This window comes from Clavelina lepadiformis, chromosome 3, assembly GCF_947623445.1.
Source record: "Clavelina lepadiformis chromosome 3, kaClaLepa1.1, whole genome shotgun sequence".
NCBI lineage: Eukaryota > Metazoa > Chordata > Ascidiacea > Aplousobranchia > Clavelinidae > Clavelina > Clavelina lepadiformis.
Window position 1 is genome coordinate 10,621,957 of NC_135242.1, and position 27,370 is coordinate 10,649,326.

The following is a 27,370-nucleotide window of genomic DNA, read 5'->3' on the forward strand; positions in this document are numbered from 1 at the left end:
CAAATTTTGACTTTATTTTGACCTAACGAAATTGCTTATTTGTAGAGGCCATAGTTCTTCCTCCAGTTACCCAAACATAATATTTTGTCGATTTCAGACCCAAACGTAATATTTTATCGAAAAGTTAAGATGTTTTATGGATTATAAAAAGTGCGTCGTGTTTTTTGGCGATAGATTTAGGTAGCTTGTGTTATTTTGTCCTTGTGAAAAGGGCACGTTGCCTCGATTTTCTCCGCATGGTAAATTCTAATAAACAGCAAATTAAACAGGGAAGAAGTAATGTAACCCCCTTCAGGCGGCTTTAAAGAAATCACTACAGAAAAATGTTTCAACTTATTTATTGTAATACACCATCATGTAATTTTTAACATTTTCAGGCTTAAAATTTCTGTCTTTTCTCAATAGCTTTTTCAGATAAAAGTTACTGCTGATCCAAATGGGCATTGTGACTTATTTCCTGCTTTTATGGGTTAATATGGTTTAATTGTGTCGCAGTTCCTGATTTACAATGCTTCCACGAGGATTTTTACAAAAAATACTCTCAAGAAACACAAAAACTTTGTCAAAAGCCATAATTTGACAAATTTTGACTTTATTCAAAAATTTTGACTTTATTGTAAATTTTGACTTTATTTTGACCTATAAACTTCTTAGAAACAATCCCCTAAGTGCTGAAAACAACTTTATTCTTTGATTCGTGGTCAGACGAGGTCCTTGAAACTTTTTGACTTTATTGACTTTTGCGGGCCCTAGTTATTGGTTTCACGGTTAAGTTACATGCACAGGCCTACACAAACTTGATATGCCACTATTTCTATCAAAGCTAAACATTTAATCCGTAAGCGCCTATATGTGTCTTCAGCGACCCAAGACTTTTTTTTGGATATTTTTTTGTTTGTAGGTCTATTTGCTATTCTTGAAACATTTATTATTCTCTTATTATATGATCTATTTCATTTTGAAAGCAGTACGATGTTGAATGAATGTTTATTTCTATAAAAAGTATATAGATTTTACAAAAAAAAGCCATAGGGTCTCCAGCAATCCAGCTAGGAATGTGAGTACAGTACTTCCTCGATTATCCGTCCCTCGTTTAACCCGCATTCGATTATCCGGCCGAGTGATCAATGACTTTGGGAGGTCGTTTTACTTCGCATGATTGCACTTGCAACTATCATATGCGTGAGATTACTCTGGTTTTTATTTTTCAATTGATTGTTTATATCATTTAGATACAACTTTTACGGAGATTTTAAGACGTCATAGATGTACTTTGTTCGTGTACGTTTGCACAATACAAATTTGTTTTGTATTGCAGTGAAGACTAACTGTGAAATGCACATGGCAGTTTTTGTGCAACGTATGGATTGTATGTTGCAGCAGTAAGACTAAGAGCTTACTGAAAGAAGGTCGTGAACATACTAAAAGAAGGTCGTGAAAAAGGAATTCCAGTGACTGGGCCAATTCTCTTAGAAAAGGCCACGGAATTTCACGACCTTCTTTATGAAGAAAACCCTAAGCCTTTTAATGCAAGTTATGGTTTCCAATGGCGCTTTTGCAATCGTTTTGGGATCAAAAGTCTTGCAATTGCGGGAGAGAAAGTAAGTGCTGATGTTATCTCCGCTGACAATTTTGTTCGTTCTTTCGATGAGCTTGCTGATGGATATTCTTTGGATCAAGTTTTTAATTGCGATGAGACTGGTCTCTATTATAAAATGCTTCCTGGACGAACTTTGACTACGATCCACAATGATCCATCTGGCACCAAAAAAGCTAAAGAGCGTATAACTATAAATGCATGTTCTAATGCAAGTGGCTCCATTAAACTGCCATTATTGTTCATCGGCAAAGCAAAAAATCCCCGATGCTTTCGTGGAATTGACAAATCGACATTGCCCGTTGTGTATCGACACCAGAAAAATGCTTGGGTTAATACAGTTATATTCAACGATTGGTTTCAAAACTGCTTCGTGCCTGATGTAAAAAAAATCTAATTGAATTAGGACAGGAACCAAAAGCATTCTTGATATTGGACAACTGTTCAGCTCACCCAAGCGAGGATGAACTAGTGTCCAATGATGGTAAGATTGTTGCCAAGTTTTTACCGCCCAATGTCACTTCTCTCATACAACCCATGGATCAAGGTGTTTTGGAGTGCCTGAAGAGAATTTATCGGCGGTCTGTTTTAAAAGAGCTGGTTTCTCAGACAGACGATGATATGTTAACTTTTCTGAAGAAAATTGATATGCTGAGAGTTGTAGAAAAGATAGCAAATGCTTTGGAACAGATAAGTCCAGAGACATTAATGAAATCTTAGCAAAAACTTATTCCACTCGACGAATCTTCTCTGGACGAAATCGCCGTTTGTTCCGATAGCATACTAAATGCTGATTTCGTGGAACAATTTGCCACACTAAACATTGAATTAGAACCCTCTGACGTTGACAGATGGTTTCAAACTGACGGTCCAGGTTACAAACATATGGATGAGCAGGGAATAGTTGATCTTGTTTCAGCAGAAGAAGAAGAGGATATATGTGATGAAGAAGATGCAGATGAAACTACAGAAAACGCAACAAAAAGAGCACAATGCCCTGTTTCTCATACAGAAGCAATGCGAATGTTTGATCAGTGTCTGACGTGGCTACGTTTTCAGCCAGAAGCAACAGTTTCAAACACTTCCACGTTAGTACAACTTCGTGAGTTAGCTGCCGAAAAACGTGAATCTTCCCGCAAACAATCCAAGATTGATTCATTTTTTAGTAGATTTGCTGTTGCAAATGAAAATTAAGCGTAAATTTTTTGTAAACTGCTACATTTCGATCAGTTTTTTACCATAAAAGTGCTGAGTTATGACATTTTTCTGTACATTACTGTATTTGTTCTCTCTGTTTCTATTTCTATGATGTAAAAATACAAATTCAATTATCCGTTTTTTTTTGCTTATCCGGTCAGATTTTTTAAAATATTGACCCAACTTGACCGGATAATCGAGGAAGTACTGTTCTCGTATAATAGTATTTCTCATTTGCCATGTGTTTTTTCACTTTTAACTTCATATCAGCATATTGTCGGTTGGGTATTGACATTAGTTATAATGCAGTTGAGGTATAAGGTGTTGCTGCATCACTACGTATACCACATGTTCTGGATCTAGTTTTTTGCATTGGTGGCATGGGCCAGTAATATATATGGTGCTGTCACAAATGGGCACTCGGAGTCGCTGTATGGTTACCAGTATACTGATATATTTATGGAGTATTGGTTTTAAGTCTACCTGGGGCTGAAGTGCCAAAGACTTAAAAAAATAGCAGATTTCCAGCGGAGATCAGAGGGTTGGATGCACAATGAGACTGGAAGTTGTTCAGCATAGGTGTTGGCATTAGGCATCCCGTCACAATAGGCTATACACATGTTGTCATTGATGAATTTGTTAACCTGGTGCTTGTGAGCATTGCAACACCAGACTTTCAAGCTTGTTTCCATCAGGCGGAGCATCAGACCGATGCAAAATGTCAGTTTTTTGTACAGTGACTCCAAATGGTGTCAAAAAGTGAGCTTTTTATTTGTAACAATTTGGAGAAATTTCGGTTTTGCATAGAAAGACAAGGTTATTCCACTATTCCTTATTTGGAGCTCAGGTTTAGCCTGTTTGTTGTTGAGATGGAAGGTTGTCATCACCGACGTGTTGTCATATCTGCTCATGAAATATTGATAAAAAACTACAGATTTTATGAATGTTGTGAGCCTTGTAGGCTACTAAGATTTTTATATATAAATGATGGAAACAATCTATGGCATCTCATGATTGTAAAACACTTCTTGTCATTTTTCCAGTTATGTTTTGTACTTACTTGATTGTTTTGTAGGCCAAGTTGGCTTGGTAGCCGATAAGTTCAAGTATTGACCTAGCAATAAATGCGGCTTGTGTTCTGAGCCCAATACCCAGTGACACTATACCATTGTATATGCACCTTGGGGAATACATTAACAACACTAATTTAAAAAAAAAAAAGAAAATGTATGATTATTTGAATTTGCGCAAATGCTAGCTTGGTAACTCGGGCTCCTGCGATGAGTAATCATTGTCGAGTTTAAGTTTTGCAAAAACTTTCATCAGTCTGAGGATAATGTTTATCATACCATACCATTGCGAGAGTACAGTTATGCCAAGTTCAAATAAAGTTAAAAACATAGTAGTAATGGTGAAGATGTGGTAGTAGCTTTATATTTTCTAAACAAAAACTTCTGTTTTCAAAGTATTTTTCAAAAAGTTGTAATATCAAAGTGACATAGCATTAAGTCAATGAGATGACTCTGTTAAACATAAAACACCACAACCATCAAGTAATAAGTATTTTATTGCAGAAACTAATAAATAATTTGAAATCAAAGCTATCATTACATCATGAAACTTCACCAACAGTAATTGTTCATCATCCCATCCATAATGATTAAATGCCATTGATATCACAAACGTGTGTCTATTTGTAAACGGTTTTCCCTTAAAATAACTACCTTCAACCAAAGCCCTTCAATAACTTAAAAATAAAGTAAATCTTTAAACATGAGCTCAAAGTTGAATAGGTTATTTGACTTCATTAAGTTTAACACGGAGTATACGTTATGCATCATAGAGAAAATGTTATCAAAATTGTGCAAATTGATGCTCTTATTTGTTACCGCTGCAAAAAGGTACCATGCGATAGTAAATGCTAGCGTTCGACAAAAATAAGGTGCAAAACATCTCTATATTCCTCATCTTTTTTCTTTGCTAATGGGTAATGAAGACGAAGTGAAAACGACAGGTGTTTATTCATGCTGATACTATAGCACAATTTTTGCAATCGATAGAGGCAATTGAGCTTTTGCATGTGAATACAATACCTGCCAATCATTTTTAGGCAGTGGGCTAAATTTGCAAATGAATAAAATTGTGCAACTGGTCTTATTTCGTCTGTTTCGTTCGTCTTACTTCGCTTTTAAAGACGTTGTAATTTAACACATTTGTAAGTTTTTATCTTACACAGTGTTATTGCTTTAATCTGATAGATATGTACATGTCACAGTCTTTTATAACCGCTATGCTTGGCACTGCATTCACTTTTTTTCTTAAAAGTCCTAAGCGAAATGACAATGCAGTTACCAACACAAACAGCTAAGATACTATGGCTGGTGAAAAATTTAACCTCATCCCTGCTGATGCATTGTTTATAATAAAGTGATCATTTTGAAACATGGTCGACAAATCAACCAATTGAGATATTTCAAACCATCAATGGTAAACCATAACATTCATGTTATACTTTTCATATAAAGAAATTGATGTTAAATGGTGTAGTTGCAATGACTTTCATCATTCTTAACAACATCATATAACCTAACTTGAAAGTAGTTTATGAATGCAACGAAATTGATTACAAAGTTTGAATATTTGAATAGCCAAAAAACATCTTAATTATGATGATTGATTACAATTATGAGTTGATGCTCATAATTTTGAACTACACGTCAAACCGACTTGAACAATTTCTTCGCGGCATCCAGGCCGGATAGCGACTGTCAAAACAGCGACTGTCATAATGACGACTTCATAATAGCGACGTAATCAAGTGAGCGACATTCCAAACAGCGATTGTATAAATGCCGACCGCATTAAAACAGCGACTGTTATGATAGCGACTTAACTAGGCTTACCATATTTTTTTGATTGAAAAGCGGGACGCTTCAGAACAACAAGCCCTATCAAATAACTGTGGTTTACATTTTACTAGAAGTATGAGACTATTTTGGATTCCTATCGTCAGGGACAACTGAAGTAGTAAGACACCAAGAAAAACTAAAATAATGGATTTTACTAGGAAACAAAACAATGTTCAAGCATTTGTAAATTTACATAATCGTCCAATCATACTTTTCTGTAGACAATACTTTCTTCCAGAAGTCTATATTCAACTTTATTTTCTCATAAAAACCACAGCAGGAAAAGTCAGTTTTAATTTTGCAGGTGATAAGGGCTTTCACATTCAAATGGTTTTTGCATAAGAAAATGCAAATAAGTACCGGAACCGTACGAAATAAGTTCTTTCAATAACCTAACTGCAAAAAGATCATCTCCTCCTCCTAGCCTACTATTACTGAACAGTGAACAAGCGAATGCGCTAACAATCAACTCACCACTGGACCAATTACCCGCTACAATGATGTAACAATTACTTTCACATTTAACACAACGAAACAAGAACACGCACCGGGTATTGCTTTTCAGCAAATTGGCTAAACAAACCAATCACATCATGCTAATATTCGTGTAGTGTGGGGCAATGCTGGCTCAGTAAATGCCAAAGCGGGACTTTTAGTTGACTGATCGGGACGCCGGGACAAAGCCTTTAAAAGCGGGACTGTCCCGGCTAAAACGGGACGTATGGTAAGCCTAGACTTAACTCGTGTTCACTGAGTTGAATTCACTGAGTCGAATGAGGCATTTATAAATGGAAGGCAACACTATGACGTGTCACATTAATTTTAAGGTCGTTTGAAAAATTTCATTAATTTTAAGGTCGTTTGAAAAATTTCATTAATTTTAAGGTCGTTTGAAAAATTTGCCCCAATGGATTTTATAATTTCAAGAAAAGGAAGTGACATGATAAGTTATGAAGGCTTTTTGTACAGGAAAGACAAAACAAAGTTAAATACAATCAATTGGAGATGTGCTAAAACAGGTTGTAAAGGTCGCCTAACGACAAGCCTTCAGTATCGTGAGCAACAACAACCCCCAGTGAGCAGTGGCGTCCACACGCATCCACCAAACCCTACGGAAGTGGCAGCCAGGAGAGTTGAAAACAGTGTAAAAACAGCTGCAGTAAGAACGCGGGATCCACCACGAAGAATCGTGCAGGATGCATTGACCGAAGTTAATGAAGAAGTTGCAACAGCTGTTGGCTCTTCCACAAAGCTGCGTCAAACCATCAGACGGAAAAAGAAAGCAACTGACAACAACCCCCCAGCTCCTGTTAATGTAGGAGAACTGTTCATACCTGATATGTTGAGACAAACAACAGACCAGCGTGGCTTCCTGCTCTATGACAGTGGGCCTGGAGATGTTCATCGGATGCTTATTTTCAGCACAGATCAGTTTCTTCAAACCTTACACGATTCCGAACACTGGATGTGTGATGGTACATTCAAAGTGTCACCATCCCTTTTTTATCAAGTATACACTGTGCATGCTATGATACGAAACAATGTGCTTCCCTGCATTTTTGTTCTACTCCCAAATAAGCAACAAGTAACATACTCTCAAATGTGGACTGAAATCAAATCACTGAAACCAGGACCCAAGAAGTGTACAGATCGACTTTGAACTAGCTTCCAAAGCTGCGCTCATTGAAGCATTTCCTCAAACGCACATCTACGGCTGTTACTTTCACTTGGGACAATCGCTCTGGAGAAAGATTCAGGAAAACGGACTGCAACGGTTATATGTGCAACGGATGGCACTAAAAATGCTCCTTGCTCTTGCCTTTCTACCAGTGGATGAAGTGAGCGATGCCTTTGATGAATTGGTGGCAGACTACCCAGCAGAAGTAATGCCTCTCGTAAATTACTTCGAAGACAACTACGTGGGCCGAAGAAACAGACGGGGAGACAGACGACAGCCATTGTTTCCCGTACATATGTGGAGTGTGAAAGCCAGACAAGATGCGGGACTGCCACGAACCAACAACCAGCTAGAGAGTTGGCACAATGCGTTTCAGGGATCAACGGAAACTCATCATCCTTCCATCTTTCGATTCATCGAAGCTTTAAGACGGGAGGAAGCCCTTCAACGGGCAAACCGAACCCAGCTACTACAAGGCAGAGACCTGACTCAGCGAATGAAAAGATACGTGACAATGAACACACGAATCACTGTTGTACAGCAAAATCGAGGCCAGTATGATCTGCGGCAGTTCCTTCGAGCCCTTGCTCACAATTTAGAAATAAACGTGGCTTGATTTTTATTGCAAGACTTTTGGTTGTTTTAAAGTCCCTTTTGGTTTCAATCTTTTTCTAGACCCTGAATTTTATTGCAAGGCTTGACGACTTTCTGTTGTTTGGCTTGACTAGCCTATTTCTTTTTAAATCATGGGACTTCTATGGATAGTCCAAATAAAATGTTGTTTTAAAGTCCCTTTTGGTTTCAATCTTTCACTACGCAGTGTTTGCCTGTTTGTGCGTGCATACGTGTGTAGAGAGGTGTGGGGGATGGAAGGTATGTGTGGAGGGGGTGATAGAGTGCGTGTGCGCGTAAGCCTTGGATTTAATAAAAGAAGTGAGGTCGCTGTTGTGGCAGTCGCTGTTTTTGATGAATCGCTGTCGTGTAGTCGCTCTATTGACAGTCGCTGTTTTAAATGAATCGCTGTCGTGTGGTCGCTCTATTGAAAGTCGCTGTTCTGACAGTCGCTATTTGGAACCCGAGCTTTTCTTCGCATGTAAATTTCTTTAAGTTTGTTGTCTAAAGATAATAGCATATGGTCTGTGTATTGCACAAACAGAATTTGGCCAAAGGGACATAATTTTTTGGTCAGGCGTTTAAACCCCCTTCCTTGCTTCTAACATAAAAATGGCTCTCACCTGTAAACATCATATTCCTCCAGTGATCAGTTGTCCAAGATTTGCGTTTTTTCGCTCATTCATATCGTTTCTTTTTCATTTTTCGACTCTTGTTTTTTGGTCTAATGTTTTTGTCAAAATAAGGGCTTATATTCCGGTATATACAGCAGTTAAAGTAGTGATTATAGATTAGATGTTTTTTGTTATTTTTACTATTTAAGAGCTTAACGCCAATCTTATTCATTTTCTTATTGAAACAGAACCTTGGTTGAAAGTTTTATTGATTGTGGTTATCTGAAGGAAGCTTCTGCTGTTTCGCAAGCTGCAGCTCAATTGACAAAAAATAGATCACCTTCTAAATTCAAGGATGTTCTTAGTCTCCAGGTTTTTAAAGTTATAAATCATTACCTTTTTGTTCTTTTATGCAAATAAACTTGCAATAAGCGTGTTCTTATAAATTTAAATCAATTCTCTTTACTTAAAGTTTTTTTTGTCATGCAGAAACTTATATTATTTGCAGCGGAAGTTTTATTTTTACTGCTTATATTTTATGCTCGAACTCTCTGAATGTCATTTGTTCATAATTTGCAATGTTTTATTTACTTTTATAGTTTTTAAAAATTGTGTCTTATGCTGTAACAGATGAAACATAATTTAGTGGATTTTACCAAACTGGCCAAAGAAGTTGGTATCATCAGAGAATACTCAGCCTTTTTTAAACTGCAAAAGATAAAATTGTAAGTGGTGTTTCTCATAATTGAAAGTATTTATGAGACTTACATAATTATCTAACAGCGCTGAACTTTCATGCATTTTGCATAAATTAACTTACTTTATTGTGTAACATATTTATTGGATATATTTTAACCCCTCAATTTGGACTAACTAACATTTTTAACCATCCATGCATTCCATGCAAACACATTTGAAATCAATACGGTATCTGTACTTAGATCTTGGCTCACATTACAGCTCTTGAAAACTTAAAAATCGCAGAAAACTGTTTACAGTATGGCAGCTTTGCAATATCAACTACAGCCTTATTGAAACAAAAACGTTTACCCTAAAGCCAGCAGTGCAGTTTATCTCAATAACAACATTGGAGATTGGTTCAAAAATATGGTCAAAGTAAGACAAAGAAGGTTTGTTTACACTCCCCCACATTGTAAAACATCTTCCTGGAAAGAATAATGGATGCCCTGGAACACCATGAGGAAACAATCAGCATTGGAGGCAAGACAATCACAAAATTTAGGTATGCTGATGATATTGACGGGTTCAGTGGTAGTGAAGAAGAACTGGCAAATCTAGCAGAGCGCCTTGTTAAGATGTCTTGACCGGACCGGGCATGCAAATTAATGCCGATAAAAAATTACAGATGACGAAAATCAGACTAATGTCACCCTTGTCATTTCTATACTCTTATATAGCTGTGAACCCTGGACACTCACTACAGACATCAAAAGAAGATTTTTGGCAATGAAAATAAGATGATTTTGTAGACTTTTGGGCATCTCATACAAAGACCACATTTTAGCAACTAAGAATTTAAAAACTGAGTCATCTATAGAACTAGTTCTTATGCAGTCATTGTGCCCACTATAAAAAGAAGACAACTATAATGTTATTGTCATGTAGCAAGATCAACAGACTCTCAAATACAATTTTGCAAGGTATAATAACAGAAAGGAAAAGGAGAAGCAGACAATGGAAATGAAAGGAGGATAACATAACTGAGCGAACATGAATGAGCCTGGCTGAAGCTCTCAGGAAAGCAGAGAATTGAGTCAAATGAATGAAGGTTGCACTAAGATTTTCTCTTTGTTGCCACTACAGTCTAAAAGACTACTGGATAGATCATGACAATGGTTGCATTTATCAAGATATAATAAAACTGTATTTGATTTCAATAACGTCAAGTTTATAATTAAATGGTCCATTTGGTAATTATTGGGTCAAAAGTAATATCCAACACAATAATATTTGAACACAAATAAATGAAACATTTTCCCCACCCCTGGCGTTGAGCTACCTGGTCAAATTATCAAATGCTGATTTGGTCAGTAAGGTTATCATAGGCCTAATAATTCTAGCCCACATCTAAAATGTGTGTTTAAGCTCAATTTTCTAATTTTGCTTGTTCTAAACCAGTAAGCCAATGGTTTAGGAGATATTTTAACATTGATCAGTTTACTGGTAAACTCTATCTTTACAAAACTGTTGTAAGCCATAACATTTGCACTGCAGTGATTACCATTTGCATTTCTATCACAGCCTAGTTTGGACAAGCTATTCGTATAACTACAGAAAAACACCTATTTTTTTCCTTTAATGGACAATTAATTGCAGATGTTAACTTTTTCCGCTACCAAAATGCGTTGTATCAGCTGAATTTGCTATAAAACTGTAGTTAACTTGCCTTCAACTTGAATTACCAAAAACATAAAGTTAATGCTCGTTATGTCATAGGAAAACCCGATTTTCAGAATATGTTTTATTATGAGTTAACCAAAAAAGTGGTGCCCTGCCCCAGAGCAGAAAGAAAGCTCGAATTCAAGCAAACTATGATTTAATAGTAAACTTATTCGTACAAAATACTTTAAAATAATGTCACATGTAATTATTTGCAAACACATTAAATTATTTGGTGAAAATTTTGTTAAAGGGACCCTTTAAAAAGTAAAATCTACTAAATATTTATATTTTTTATAGAATGTTAAGTACAAATCCCAATTCTGATATGTTGAAAGAACTTCAACAACTTGTTATGGTAATTTGTGGTGAATCAAGCTCTGCAATCTCAAAATTTTCAATAAAGGAAGGAAAGCAAAAATGCGGGAATGAAGATGTTATCAAGCCATCTGCAGAAGAAAGGTACATTGATTGCTCCAATTGTTTGGTGGTTGTGTGACATTCTTTCTTTAGATGATTTACTGTGCATAGGGTGTAAATATTTTGGATTTTTTTTCCTAATCATTTGTTTGAGTTCGATTTGTATTTATTCTGTAGATTTTGTGTTTATATATGGGTGATCTACAACAGTGGTTCTTAAACTGGGGGGGCGTGTAAGGTTCATAAGGGGGGCGCGAGAGATAACAAATGTGCTTTATCTTCTACATTCTTCATTAAGGATGTGCATTATCTTCTACAAAGCCGCGAGTTAAACGTTTGGTTTCCCAAAAACAACTACATCTGTCACATTAATGAAAGTTAATTGAAAATAAATTGTTGTTTTCTTTAATGCTTATTTATTTTGCAATGAGGTGAGGCGCGGATTTTTTAGGTACCGTCAAGGGGGGCGTGTGCCAAAAAGTTTAAGAACCCCTGATCTACAAAGTCTATGAATCATACACTAAAAATGTTTCCTAATGGGTTTGCTTAAAGACACTTGGCATTGTTGGAAGGTATCACTTCTTACTGGACAGATTATAACTCCCTATATAGATCCTTGATTAACCCTCAGAGAGAAGGCTACTGGCACATATCCAATGACACAGCCAAACTTAGGACTGTTAATGAATATAATAATAGATCATTTATTTTGAATAAATTGGCTAAGCTAATGTGTGATATCCAATATCAAGTGTGTGTTGTTTATGGTGTGTTACACTGTTGGTTAGTTGATTGGTATAATGCAGTATGGTATAAATTCAGTTTTATTGATGATATCTAGCATTTATATGTTATCCTGCTCTATAAGAAATGATCTCTAGATCATTGGTTCTCAAAGTGGGTTGCTTGATTTCTTAAGGGTCGATGAAACAGTATTTTGGAGCTTGTGTAAGAAACGTTTTTGGTTTCTTTAATCAACACTACATCACATTCATGGCTTTAATTAAGGTTTAATTTTCTTTATTTATGTTTGCATCTGTGGTGTCATGGTCACCAAAATGTTTGTTTGTGCATCTCAGTTTCACAATTTTTAATCACGTATGAGCTACATGCAGTAAAGCCCCAGATAAGTCGACCACCCGCAAGACCGTATTGAAGTGATCGTGTGAGCAGGGCAGTCGCATGTGTGGATTTTACACTAAAGTATGACATCACCATTGCATAAAAGACCGTATAGACTATAAACTGTGTTTTTTGATCTCGTTGTATTTGAGACACGCGGAATAAGCATTCAATGCATAATTATATGCATTGTTGAACAACATATGATACACATCCCATAAATGCGATGCCCAATTAATCCTTTTCTACTATAACAACTTTTTGATATGCCTGTTTTAATCCCACTGCTGAAATTTCATACATATCGTTTATATCTCGTGTTAGACGATGGGCAGTATGTTTTCTTTCAAAACAACGACTCTTTTACACATATTAAAACCATTTAAAAAGTGTTGAAAAATATGAAACTGCAGATACGTTTGCTTGCTCATCGCATATGCTATGCGCTAATCTGTGTGCTCGAACACAAAGAGTGAATGAGTGAAAAGTGACAGTGAAAGTTTGTGAATTTTTACATAATAATGCATTATGTGAAAATAACCATTACACAATAATGGTCGTGTCAGGCAGGGTTCAGTTACTTGATTTGCACCAACTTTATTGTGTTTATGGACTGTGTATTGGAGTGGTCTCAACGGCAAAACAGAATGTTATACAATGCAATTTCAAGATATTCTGTGTCGCATGAAAGTGGTCATGATATAGGGGGTGGCAATGGTGATCGAAGATTTATCTCTCATTTTCTCAGAAAAAGATGCAGATATACATATACAAGTACTTCCTCGATTATCCGTCCCTCGTTTAACCGGCATTCGATTATCCGGCCGAGTGATCAATGACTTTGGGAGGTCGTTTTACTTCGCATGATTGCACTTGCAACTATCATATGCGTGAGATTACTCTGGTTTTTATTTTTCAATTGACGTTGTATCGCCGCCGTAGCTACTATCGATTGAATGGTTTAGTGAGGTCCTCCGATTGGACCCGGAGCGGCTGGCAACGGCCGAACCGGTGTCCGAAAAGACGATCTAACTTGATCATTTAGAGGAAGTAAAAGTCGTAACAAGGTTTCCGTAGGTGAACCTGCGGAAGAATCATTATCGAAACGAACGGAGGCTCCCGCTCGAGCTGCGGCGGCGTCGCCGGGAAACCGGCCGCCTCTCGCGCTTGTCGAGGTCAAGACGCGCCCGTTGAGGCGCTCGACAAGGCACAAGTCTTTCACGGGCGTCGAGTACCCCCGCGGTTTCAAGTGACGGTCGCCAGATCGTCCGCTCGGCGCTCACATTCAAACCTGTGACTGCTTCGTAGAAGCTGAAACGATAAACGATGATGGCTCTTGGCGGTGGATCATTCGGCTCGCGAGTTGATGAAGAACGCAGCTAGCTGCGTGAATTAGTGTGAATTGCAGGACACATTGAGCATCGACGTTCTGAACGCGAATTGCGGCCTCGGGTTAATCCCGGGACCACGCCCGCCTCAGGGTCGTCTGAAAAGCAATCCCGGCGCGCCCGTCGCCCGGGCGAATGCGGAGTCGGACGGAGACCTGTGTCTCCGCCGTCCCGTCGAAGTCAGCAAGGGTCCGGCACGCGATCGGAGAGCGCGGCGGCGGCGGATCGACCTCGAAGAGGTGTCCTCGTTTCGCCAAGTCGCCGCGATCGATCGCGAACGTCGTCGATCCTCGGCACGTGTGACGTCTCTTACATTTCGGCCTGAGGTCGGACGAGACTACCCGCTGAATTTAAGCATATTACTAAGCGGAGGAAAAGAAACTAACGAGGATTCCCTCAGTAACGGCGAGTGAAGCGGGATGAGCCCATCGCCGAATCCGGTCGCTTTTGGAGCGCTCCGGAATTGTGGCGTATAGAATTCGTCTTGCGCGCGTCGCGGATCGCCCGCGTCCTTCTGATCGAGGCTTCGTCCCATAGCGGGTGTCAGGCCCATGGCGGCGATTTGCGTGCGTGCTCGGTAAAAATACAAATTCAATTATCCGTTTTTTTTGCTTATCCGGTCAGATTTTTGAAAATATTGACCCAACTTGACCGGATAATCGAGGAAGTACTGTACAAGTATGTAGTTTTGTGTTAACAAATTTAACCATGTTCACCACAGCTCATTCAAGTAAAATGTGTTCATTCAACAAAGCAATTTTTCCAGAAAAAAAGAAAACTGTATTATTTCTAAATGATGATGAGTGATGACTATAGAAAGATATGTTATGACTATTGATGTTTTTATACGTAACTGCAAACATGCTAATAAAAAGCGGTCAGTGAGTAAAGTGATTGTCTGTTACAACCGCCTGTATACCACATTATGTCAGACTTCTGTTGATTGTCCTAATACAAATAAGATAAGTGGTGACGGAATGATAAAAACACAAGCTTCCATATTTCTTGGCTAAACAATGGATGTGGGCTTTACACCAGTGCTGGCTCTTTCTGAACAGGATTTTCAACCCAGTGTTAAGTTTTTTTTTATGAAGGAAAAACTTAATGTAATAAAAATTAAACATAGTTAATAATTAAAAGCAGTTTTGCACAAACCCTCAAGACAAAAATCTATATATTTTTATATCGATTATTTTTCAGATAAATATTTGCGAGAAAGCGAAATGTGTGTTGTAAACAGAAAATCTACAATGCGTTTACCAAATGTGTAATCTTTATATTATCTTAGCTAGTAGCTTGTCCATTTTTTTGGTGACGAATTTGAATTGATTTTCGCGTGGTGTAGTGCTACTTTGTCTCATTGCTTATTTTCTTTGAACTTATTCCACTGACATTGTTGGAAACTCCAGTGGCACAAAAACCTGTTTTTGGTTTGTGTACTTAGCATCACACCTCAGGCATATTGCCGCATATATGCCAGAGCCACGGCATGTCAGCATCTGCGTTAGATGGTTGTCCCTACGAAAGAAGCTGTAGTATGTGTTTCATTAATCTTGTTTTGTTGTCTGCCATGGTTGCTGCACTGGCACACATACCACGTGATTTGAAAACATCTTTTTGATGATTGATTTGGTTGGTGTTTCGCACCAACTTACAGTAATTGGTGAGAATATTGGCAAAATAAAATAGTTAAAAATATTACAAAATAGTTTAGTTTCTAAGTTTAACGAAATATACACAACGATTATACTTGCAAAAACAGAAAAAATGTATAAGGAATGTAGAGGGCAAGCTCATTAACATTAAAGGCATTGTTACTACAACCAAAATAAGTTATAGGAAATAACACTCTCTAATTTGATTATAGTAGCAAGAAACGTATTTAGGTCGATAACAAGCGGTTGGTTAAGTAAAACCACACAAACGAAACTCCATCTCAGGGATTGGAATCCCATTTTTTTGACCTAGTGGCAGTACATGATATTGGGCCCCACGAGTGCCTTAAAAGATGACGGTAATAACCAGAAATTTAACAGAGTATTGCCATTATGAAATCATGCTTCTACATTGACGTACATGTTGATGTAAACCTGACAAAATAAAGCAAAGAAAACCCGTCAGTTTACTTTCAGAAAGATTAATCTAACTTTTATAACTTTATTTACTATATGAGATTTATTTGCTATATGAGATCTTATCGTTTATTTATCGTAACTACATCACAAATATAGTAACAGGTAAATGGGTAAAACGTTAAAGTAATAGTTAAAGTAAAACAAATGGGAAGACAAACAAAGGACTTGCTTATGAGAAGTTAATGATGTGCACATGGATGGTTAAAATAAACCCACTAAAAGCAATACCATTCTAGGGATTAAAATTTCGTTTCTATGGCCGGGTTTAGGGCACGGTGTTAGGGCCCTCAAGTGCACAAAAAGCATGGCAATGAACGTCATGTTTTATAATAGCAATTGGCATACCTTAAGATTCCTAAGAACATAATTCGTATGGATATAAATACGGTCAACTCTCGATTTAACGGACTTCGATTTAACGGACTTCGGATTTAACGGACTCAATATGCGCAGATCTATGAGTAAAAGAATGTACCAAAAGAACGGTTTTTATTGTTTTGGAATTCGCCAGGCTACTTGCGTGAATGCGTGAAACGATTAGAAAGCTGTCTCTCACAACGTCACAATACCAGCGTATTGTGATCTATCAGCGTACTCTGTTAGCGTACTCTGTACTCTGTTAGCAAGAGCCTTCATTCGGTGCACCTTAGAATCAGTTAGAACCTGCCTGTGTTTAGTACGGTGCATTATGTCTAAGCCAAATGAAAAACGTAAACGTGTGAACTTGTCGGTGATGCAGAAACTAGAACTGATCAAAAAGCTTGAAAAAGGGGCCAGCGTTGCGAGTGTTTGCGATCAGTATGGTATCAAAAAACAAACAGTCTCAGACATTAAGAAGAGCAAGGACAAGCTGTTGAAATACGCTACGTCTTATTGTGTTGATGCGGCGTCTTCCAAGGGTGGTAAAGTGAGCAACAGAAAACATATGAAGATGGGTAAGGAACAATCTTTGGACGCAGCAGTTATGAAGTGGTACGTTCAACAACGGTCCAGTGGAGTGAATGTGCGTGGGACAGAGTTAATCGCAGCTGCTGCTAAACTTGCTACCAGTCTTGGCTTAACCGATTTTAAGGGCAGTGATGGGTGGCTTTGGCGATTCCGGAATCGCCACGGATTATTTAACGAGGTTCTGCATGGCGAGGCTGGTGATGCAGATACGGCAAGTGTGGCCCCCTTTCGCGAAAAATTAACAAAGCTGATTAGTGACGCAGGCCTCACCCTATCTCAAGTATATAACGCAGACGAGACGGGAATTGTTTGGCGTTCTCTCCCGAAGAATTCTCAAGTCCGTCAGGGTGAGGAGAAGACCAAGGGGAAGAAGACAAGCAAGGAAAGGCTGTCGGTCCTGGTCGGGTCCAATGCCACCGGTACTCACCGACTGAAGCTAGCCGTGGTGGGCAAATCGAAGAAACCACGGGCATTTAAGGGATTAAACGTCGAGCGTGACCTGCCAGTAGTTTACTACAACTCTAAGAAAGCTTGGTTTAACTCTGCAATATTCACTGATTGGTTTTTCTCGCATTTTGTGCCTGCGACTCGGAAATATCAAGAAGAAGTGCTGAAGATTTCTCCTGATGATGTACGAGCGATTCTAATACTCGACAATGCCCCAGCGCACCCTAGTGAAGAGAAGCTTGTAAGCGCTGACGGCAAGATAAGGGTCCTTTATCTGCCCCCTAATACAACATCGGTTATACAGCCAATGGACCAGGGGGTTATTAGCGCCTTGAAGAGGCGCTACATCCGACGTTACTTGGATGAGGTCCTGGTCATTGTAGAGGACGAAACAGATGCTGAGGTCGACACCAGGGGCCAGCGGACCTTAAGCAACATAAAAAATTACAATATTCGTTCAGCCATTTATAACTTTGCAGCAGCGTGGCAAGACATTAAGGTGTCTGTCCTCGCAAATTCATGGAAGAAAATCTTAGAGGACAAAGATTCAGAGGCCAACTTTGAAGGAATAGAGGCAGGAGATTTTCTCCAAATGTTGCAGCGTGGTGGGGAGGTATCCACCTCCATCGATGATATAACAGACTGGCTGGACGAATTAGATCTGGACCCAGGGTATTAGTTCATGTCTGAGGCCGACATAGTGGCATCTGTGGAGGATGGTGGAGAAGAGGAAAGCAGTGACGAGGAAGAGGCGATTGAAGTCCCCAAGGTGAAGTTGTCAACTCTACGGAGTTATATCGATGCCCTCATTGATTACTCCGCCTACAGCCAACTACCTGAGATGGCGCACCAATATGGGAAGCTCAGGATGATCAGGGAGCATATCATCAAAGAACAGCATATGGGGGGTTGCCAGACAAAAATCAACAGCTTCTTTGCCCCTAGCCGCCCTGTTCAACATGGTGCTCCAGCCAACCCATCTGTGTCGTCTCCATCTCTCTTACGCATCCCACCTGCCCCTGAAAATCTGAACAATGATGATAACAATGATTTAAACTTTGAACAATGAACAATGAACAACAAACAACTTTGAAAAATGAACAACAATGATTTAAGTTGTGTACTGTAAATGTACCTGTGTACTGTAGTCACACAGGCTATACAAAATACAAACAAGGAACGCATTTCATGTGTCTTTAAACTGCTACTGTGTTGTACTGTACAGTATTTGGTTTATTAAGCGTGAGCATCTGCGCAGTATAAACATGTTTGGTACGCGTAATACATCTCTCCATCAAAGTACTGTAGTGTTTTATCGTAGGCGTGTTTTCCAAGCAAAAGCTAGAATTTGCGGTGACAGATGGTCTACGCTATAGCAGAGTACTTGACTGTACACTGTACAGTAGTGGGAGTACGGTATTTTCGATTAACGGACTTTTTCCAGCAACGGACTGCTGCTGGTCCGTATTTGTCCGTTAAATCGAGGGTTGACTGTACAATGACTATAGACATAGCTCAATAAAACTGATACAAAATACTTTCCAACAATTAACATAACTAAAGTTTGGCATGTCATTTCAAGTTCTTGTGTATGCCCAGAAACATGAGTCAAGACATAAATGCTAGTGGCCACGGCATTGCACCCACGGTAGTACACCCAACGTAATTGCATCCACACAGGATTACACCCAACATAATTGCATACCAACGGAATTGCAGCCACACAGGATTGCAGCCACACAGGATTGCACCCACATGCAATTGCACAAGTTTAGGCTTTGGGACTGCAAGAAATAATGACTGTAGTATCTAAGGAAATACGTTGTATATAAATAAGGAAATATGTAGGGCTACCATTGATAAAAGTTAACCAATTTAGTAAAACATATTTAGCCTAACAGGTGGGTTACACGCATAGATATAACCACTATATCGTTTATAAACGGAATTGCACCTACACACATTTGCAGACACTTGGAATTACACCCACAAGGGATTAAACCAATACGAAATTACACCTGTATTTCTGTTTTTCTTTGCAACATGGTGGTCGTGTGGTACTTCCTTGATGTTTAAGCGTACTCTTTATGTAAAACTTCATTGAACTACCGGTAATATGTTTTATTTCTTGTTCGTTTACTGACAAAAGTAATAAATTGGATTGTTTAGGTTTGGTTAAAGAGATCAGAGATTTTGTTTTTTAGTTAACTTGTTTGCATTAAACCAATTGTTTACTTTTGGCATTTGTAAATATGCAATTTAAGTTAATTCTTTATAACTTTTACCTTGTAAAAAGATACTGGGGCATCTGTAACATTAAGGCATCTAACAAAATCGTTGGTGTGAATTAGGAAACTAAGCAGGCCTAAAATGGTCCTTTAAGACACATCATCCTGCAAATTGCATACAGTAGATGACCACGTTATGTGGAATTGGGCAATCAGCTTTAGGTTTTCTGATCCTCTTATAGTGTAATGCTGAAAGATATAGAGGAAGATGCTAACATCAATCGTATCAAATACCTTCAATAAATCCAATTAAAAAAAGATTTCCAAGATGTAGTATTTTTTTCTAAAGCTGAATTGAAATTCATAAAAAATCTTTCTAATTTAAGATGCTAGTTAGTAACATACATTTTTTTCTCGAATTTTGGAAAAGCAAGAAAGTAAACTAATCGATCTTGTGCTAATTGTTATAATTAGATCTTATTCACGGCATGCTACTTGTTGTGCAGATCTGATGATATTATAATGTTATTAGTTTTTTGTTTTGTGTATTTAATAGTAATCGCTGTACTATATTTTGGCTGTCTTTAGTATACACGACACATTATTATTTCCAATTTACATGGTTCATTAGCTCAGCGCTCAATCCGCTGGCAGAAGAAAGTCTGTAACACAGCAAACATGTATAATAATATTATTTGGATTTCTATAGACCACATCTTCTGATTGATTTAGCTAGAGTTTGTGCTGAAATTGATGAGGTCCAACTATCCTATAGATGCTTGGCAGCCTTAAAAACTTTGGAAAACTTGGTACGTGTTTTAGCTTTATCGTCATTTAGTTTAGTGATATATGTTTGTTGATATTAACTAATAGAATATAAATCAACAAAGATTAGCCTGTGCCAACCTACAGTTTTAGTGGTTGATTTAAGAATTTGCTTCATTCATACTAATGTGTTTTTAAATAATAGGAATCAAGTTTACTTGTGGAAATGGAATTTGTAGAATCTGAGTTAATGGTCAAAGGGCTGGGTTCAAACCAAGAGTCCTATGCGAAATTTTCAGTTGATGTACAGTATTTATGTGTTAACATTCTGCAGAAAGAGTGCATTTTTGGTTAACAAACTTGATCGTAAAAATACCCATGAAAGGCTTGAATTCAAATTATTTTTTATAAAGGTAAGGCTGGCTGCGATTAAGCGTATGGAACTTGCCCTACATAATGCACTTCGATCTACCAATGCAAATATTGTTCAGGGAGCATGCACAGCCTTGTGGAATCTGTGCTTACCCTTGTTACAGGTAAATTAAATGATTTCGTGTTTTGTTTCTAGATAAACTGCACTTATAGCTTATCTTTTTTGTATTTTGCAATCACTTGAAGCTTTGTGTGATATTTAAGTAACGGTAACGCTATGTGTTTTTTGTTCCTGTAGGCATAGATGCTGGCTTTTATTTTGCACTAGGTGGCAGTGGCATAGCGACCTACTGTCATCAACGCAAAAAAAGTTTTAGTTTAAGCCGAGTTTAAGTCTGATTGTTTGCTTTATTTCTGCTAACCTTATTTTGTTAAGTTGAAGCATGTAATTGTCATCTTTTTTGAGCCCGATTGTATGCTCACTTTTTCGTTTGGGGCACTAAGTGACCTATTTTCGGTGAAATAGTCACACTGATTTACAACATAAACAAGCTTTTTTAAATTCAGAAAAATTTAAGGAAACACGTGCGGCAACCTCTGAATATTTTAGCTCAAGTCCTTGAAGACATATCTTCCCTGCAAGGTGTGGTTTTTCTTAAAAAGTGGTATATAAACATGAGTATTTGGCTTGGTAAAACTATGTTCTGCAACTCGTGGTGATTAACTTGTACCATCACTTAGCATATTGACTATTTAACATAAATATTTTCAGTATTTATAGCTTTATCATTTTTGTTAAATGTTTGTTTCAAATTGCTGCATATTATATTGCCATGAATGTAAAATAGCTTCGCTTTCCTTCACTAAAAGTAATTTAATGATAGTAAATTAAAATTCATCAGATTAGTGAAATTTTGAATACAATTCAACTTTAGTGGAAAATTTTCATAAAATTTATTGTATAATCATGTATTGTTTTAGCCACACTTAGATGTCAAGTTCACATGGAATTAGCTAAATGTGAAGAAGCTGGAGAACAAATTGAAGTTGCCCTAAAGCATGTTAATAAAGCACTACAGCTGGATGACACAGGTAGCTTAGTTACGGTACTTTCTATAATATTTTGTTAGAATCATTGAATCTAATAAATTACTAAGTGATATTTGTTAAAGATATCAGGTTTGCAAAGTTTTTTTCAATTGTGATTGATGTTAACTTTTTTTTATTTGACGCTGTTAACTTGAAAGGTGATTACCAATAAATCGATAACCATAGCTGGTTTTTAATGCTTTTAAACTGACATGAATTGCTTGTTAACAACATCACTAATCAAACTTACTTTCATTTGTTTGATTTTATATAATCACAAACCGAATGCGAATACTTTTGAACCGACTCAACATAGCAGTTAAACTGGTCAAATTTGGTTTTGGCCTGGGGAAATAATTTTCTTTGTGTACAAATTAGCATTTGTATCTTATGTGTGTAATGAACTAATCACATGCTCTGAATGTATAGGTACTGAGTTATAGAATTTTAGAGGGGTGGCTAGATGAGATCAGAATTGTAAATGCAGTCACATCCTATTAATTTTCACACTCGAATTAACACAATTTTTTAAACACAATGTTTAAAATTTGCTGCATGCCTATTATTATATTTGAAAATTTCATGTTGCTGACATAGGTTTAATTAAGGAGGGGTTTTGCAAAGATTGCTTCTTAATACAATCCAAAACAGAGTGCTAGTCAACAGTAACTTCGTGTGTTTGACATAGTAGCTATTTGTTTTGCACCAACCAGACATGGACCACTTAGCTAGAAGGCAGCAGATACCAATTTATCAATCTAAAGTTTTGATATAACACTGCCTGTAGTCAAACCTCAAACTCACCACATGTAAAGTGAACGCTCTATCCAATATGTCACTGCTTTGTTATAATGATGGCGGTGAGTCTTTAGATGCAGTCTTTCCGAAAATCTGCAGGTTTTTGACCGATGTTGCTGTTGGTGGATAGGTCAGGTGTGCTGCAACTTTACTGAAGTAGAGGGCTTTGAATTGGATGTTGTACTGTATTCTTTGCGAAGCCACATCTGCTTGTTGTTGGGCCATTTTGCAGATTCCATTTTCCCAGTCATCAAGCCACTTTCACAAATTGACTGCCAACATGATCAATTGAAGCGATAAAGGTGTTCACAACCCTTTTTTCATGGTAACCTGCAGTAATATGTGCTTGTCTTCTGAAGCCATAATTGCAGCTCTGGCCTGGGCAGTAAACATGGTAAACGAGTGTGTACATACTGGTACTCATAAAATCGGTGTCCAATTCTTTTGCAACAAAGCAACTACTTATTGTGCCGTTTTATGTGGTTAACCATAGTTTCCAATGCCAAATACAAACTAAATACACAAATGTAAAAAACACAGAGTTTGACCTTTTTCTAATGCTATGAAATCACACAATACTTACATTTATTACCATAATTAGTAGGTTTCAGGCATCTTGTGATAATAGGTAACTGCTGTTCAAAGCAGAGTCAAAACTTCTTGCATGTACTGATTCTTCCCACAAAGGACATGCATACTCAGCTGCAGAGTAGCTTAATGCCAATGCTGATGTTCTTATAATGTGTGAAATTCCAGTGATTGATATTGATTTATACATTGTTGTTGTTGAACTTTAACTTAAATGTAAAATCTACTTTCTGCTCTTCACAGAAAGAAAAAATTGTGTTTTTATGTAATGCCATTCGGGCCAAACAAAATTATTTCCTTAATGTTAATGTGTTATGATCTCTTGTGTTCTACTGCTCAACAACATGTTTTATGTTACAGTAACAATGTGACATTTTTTGGTAGCACTTAACAGGTTGCAAATTTTTGTCAGCAACCTGCTTATAAGCCATAAAAACTCACTGTTCTATTTCAGTGTAACTGACTGCAATGTGATAAACAAAATGTCATTTTCAAACCTTTTTAATCGTTTTCCATTATTTTGATGTTGATCTAAAAACAACCAAATGCAGCATTGCTGTAAACAACTTAACTATCAGATAACCTTTACTTGATTAGTAATCTTAAGGATTTTTTATTGAACAATAAGTAACTTTAGCTTCAACATCAAGCTAAACCTCATCACTTTGTACAAACTACTATACAAATTTGCTGTATTTATATTTTGAAAACCTAAAGTATCATAGATCATATATCAAGGTAAGTGTAAGCATTTTGTGATATCACTTACTATAGTTTAAAAGTTTCTTTTTGTTTAAGATATTAAAGATAACTTTCAATCCTTTTAATTATTTTTTTTAATGTATATTTTTCGCACTTAATTCTTGTTTATTTTGCACTTGATGACTTTATAATGATAAAAACAAACAAAAATCACATTTTATGCAGAATTAATGCTAAATAAAACACTAATACATTGCTATCTCAGTTAATACAAATTGGCTGTTTAATCTTTAATGTTTATTATAGGGATTTATCATGAACGTTTGCATTCATTACTTCATCTTTTACAACTTCGTACTCAGTTGTATCGGACCCCAGATAGACCAGAAGATATAGCCACCATAATTATTCAACAGGTATTTTTTTTAGTTATGTATTTGTTAATGACAAGCTTTTTTACAGTTTATTTGATGCGCAGCGGTGTGTTTTATTGCTTGCATTACAATAGTTTATTAATTAATGTGCCACACCTAGTTAACTTCATTTCCTTCTTTATGGGTTTTACTGTGCAATTACTTATTAGTATTTGGTTTACTTAAATTTACCTGTTACCCTTTCTAACCTGACATAGCATAACAGTCCAGATAAATAATACCCAATATATATTTTTGTGGAGAATTAATTGTTTGAAACACTGTCAGTATTTTAAGATCTATTAACATGCAAAAGCTGACTTAGACTCAAAACGTAAACAGCAGAAAGAAAGATGCTACATTAGGCGGAAAATAACAACGAATGAGTCACTAACATCCACTGTTTATTATCAGTTTAACCAATTTCGGATTTATTGCATCATATATGTTCTACCGTGTTCTTGTAAGATTGACTGTTGCACGATTCGATTTAGACAACACATATTACAATACAATTAACCTATTTTATAAATGGAATGCATCAGAATCTATGTTGCTGTACTTGGGCAAACGAAATCGAATAATATCAGTTTTAAAATGCAATACAGTGAGACCTCGTTAATCCGGACCACTTCGTTTCGTCAAAAAATGTCGGTTTAGCGGGGTATCCGGATTAATTATCGGAAAGTAAAAAATCAATCAATCTTGCAAAGCAGTACCGTGTTCAAAACGCAGTATGCACCTTACTCCAATTCTAAGTACCGAGTTTCTGGCTGGACAGCAACTAAAATAAAATTATATTTTTTGTATGATCCGACCCAGTGTCGAACCCCAGAACCACCGTATTAAAGACGAATGCTCTAAGCCAGAAGTGACGAACATGCGGCCGCAAATCGGTTTGACAACCGCTCTTGCATGGCGAAGCATTCCGGCGGGACCAGCATTCTTCAACTTTCTTTGACCTGTTTCTAATCTTTGCGCAATGCGATATCAAAAGCTGATAGTACGATTGAGTTGCAGCAGTATGTCTTCAATAGATTGCCGCACTCAACCGATGTACTTTACATATTTTTTTGCGACCGCGGAAGCGTTGTTTGTTACTGTTGATGAACAATTTATTTTTTCGTTTCTAAAATACTGTACAGTATTTCATAGTTACTCAGCTGTAACTGACAAAGTGGCTTGCCACAATGAATAGGTCCGTCACCCCTGCTCTAATCACTAAGTTATCTCCGCGATCTTAATCCATTTTTATTTATCAAAATGCATCAATATCGCAAGATGGCAAGAACAGAAACTTAATGTGAAATCAAAACAAACAATTTATTACATAAAAAAGTCTGTTATCTCACGTTGCACGAGTGATTTTTTACTGAAAGATTGTATGTTCCTTTTCATAGCCCACGCACTGTCAAGATAATTTGTGACTTTCGACAATGAAGAGTATTGCTCAAAGTAATAAATCAAAGTAGAAATTGCAGATATGGCCTCGTTTGTTGTCACTGCAGGAGGTGGACTTTCTGTCTCATGATGGTCACTTTCAGATTCACCGTTGAGTGGGTGGGTTAACAATTTCAACAATGGCCTCATCGGATAAAACTTTGCCAGTACAAATCCCAGTATCAACGTCTAGCCAGTCGCAAACAGACATGAGATGTTCACTAGAGATTGTATGGAATCCTTGCTTGTCACTTTGAATTTCTTCATCCACTTCTGCCTCTGTCCCACATGCCGCCGATGTAATCTCAGCAGAAGAGGCCCTGGGAATGATGCCTGTATGCTCCCAACAGTTTTGAATTGTTTGCATCTTAACATAATTACACGCCTCTCTGATCAAGTGCAGTGCTTCTCGAAGATTAATGGCCATTGGCTGATCATTTTCTATGGACTGCAAGAAATGTTTGGTCAATCCTTTTCGATAGTAAAGCTTGAAATTTCAAATTATTGCAGCATCATTTGGTTGAAGATGAGCCGTTGTATTTGGTGGTAAGAAATGCACCTGAACATTTTCTAAATCTTCTGGAACTTTGTGACTGGCAGCATTGTCAAGAAGAAGCAGAACTTTACGTTTTTGCTGTATCATACTTCGGTCAAAATCTTTAAGCCAATCTGTAAATACCACACTTGTCATCCAAGCTTTACTGTTGTGTCTATATGTGACATACACGTTTGGATCAAAATCCTTTTCCGAAACAGCGGGGCCTTTTTGCTCTTGCAATTAACAAAGGCTTTAGCTTATCTGCTCCAGTTGCATTTGAACAAAGACCTACCGTTATCCGCTCTTTATTTTTCTTCTTCCCTTTCACTGGACCTATAGCCAGTGTTGCATCCGGTTCCAAGCGATAAAAAAACCCTGTCTCGTCCATATTATAGACGTTGTGTAAAGCATAGTTAGCAATGATTTGTTGAAATAATCCCTACCGTTTGAAACTTCAACAACATCAGCTGTAGCAGATTCTCCGTGCACTTTTTGCAGTGCTATTCCGTGTCGTTTCTTAAAACGATTCAACCAGCCATTTGAATAAGCAAAATCTTTAACACCGAGTTGCTCTCCAAAAGTTTGGGTTTTTTCTTTTAGCATGTCGCATGTAACCGGCAGATTTCGTGAACGGACATCTGTAAACCACAGAAAAATAGCGGATTCTAACTCTGGTTCCTTGCAGGGCCTAGTTCTTGTAAGGCTTTTACACTTGATGTCATCTGATGATAGCCATTTTCCCTTTTGTTTAAGAATGTCGCAAATTGTTGACCTTCCTACATTTATTCCCCATTTTAAGTTGAAATGCTGTCTAATCTCATTTTGCGTTGCCTTTTTATGATCCCGCTGGTATTGGCAGATCTGTTACTTCTTTTCAGTTGATAATTCAATTCTTGTACGTTAAGATCAGGGGTTCTTAAACTTTTTGGCACACGCCCCCCTTGACGGTACCTAAAAATTTCGCACCCCA

The 27,370-nt window shown here is 37.4% G+C and overlaps 2 protein-coding genes and 1 non-coding gene across 6 annotated transcripts in view; all 3 read left to right on the forward strand.

The window, feature by feature from the left end:
• LOC143450844 (cilia- and flagella-associated protein 46-like) overlaps window positions 1–27,370 on the forward strand; it is a 143,706-nt gene that overhangs the window by 10,210 nt on the left and 106,126 nt on the right. For all 4 annotated transcript variants that reach the window (XM_076951574.1, XM_076951575.1, XM_076951576.1 and 1 more), the window contains exons 6-14: window positions 8,856–8,979; window positions 9,238–9,332; window positions 11,308–11,469; window positions 20,405–20,504; window positions 20,666–20,764; window positions 20,874–20,996; window positions 21,400–21,475; window positions 21,814–21,924; window positions 24,316–24,425. In XM_076951574.1, the coding sequence (XP_076807689.1) occupies window positions 8,856–8,979; window positions 9,238–9,332; window positions 11,308–11,469; window positions 20,405–20,504; window positions 20,666–20,764; window positions 20,874–20,996; window positions 21,400–21,475; window positions 21,814–21,924; window positions 24,316–24,425 (1,000 nt within the window). The remainder of the gene's footprint in view (window positions 1–8,855; window positions 8,980–9,237; window positions 9,333–11,307; window positions 11,470–20,404; window positions 20,505–20,665; window positions 20,765–20,873; window positions 20,997–21,399; window positions 21,476–21,813; window positions 21,925–24,315; window positions 24,426–27,370) is intronic.
• On the forward strand, window positions 6,079–7,997 carry LOC143448484 (uncharacterized). The gene is made up of 3 exons (XM_076948253.1): window positions 6,079–6,530; window positions 6,589–7,327; window positions 7,359–7,997. Exons 2-3 carry the CDS (start codon window positions 6,611–6,613, stop codon window positions 7,995–7,997), a joined length of 1,356 nt encoding a protein of 451 aa, XP_076804368.1. The 5' UTR covers window positions 6,079–6,530; window positions 6,589–6,610.
• LOC143450937 (5.8S ribosomal RNA) lies at window positions 13,881–14,034 on the forward strand. Its single transcript, XR_013114830.1, has one exon. It is a non-coding gene; the product is annotated as a 5.8S ribosomal RNA (ribosomal RNA).

Coding starts and splice junctions, on each gene's coding strand:
- LOC143448484 (XM_076948253.1), top strand. CDS start 6,611: ATGGATTTTATAATTTCAAGAAAAGGAAGTGACATGATAAGTTATGAA. Junction 7,328..7,358: donor GGACTGAAATCAAATCACTG/AAACCAGGACCC, acceptor GTACAGATCGAC/TTTGAACTAGCTTCCAAAGC.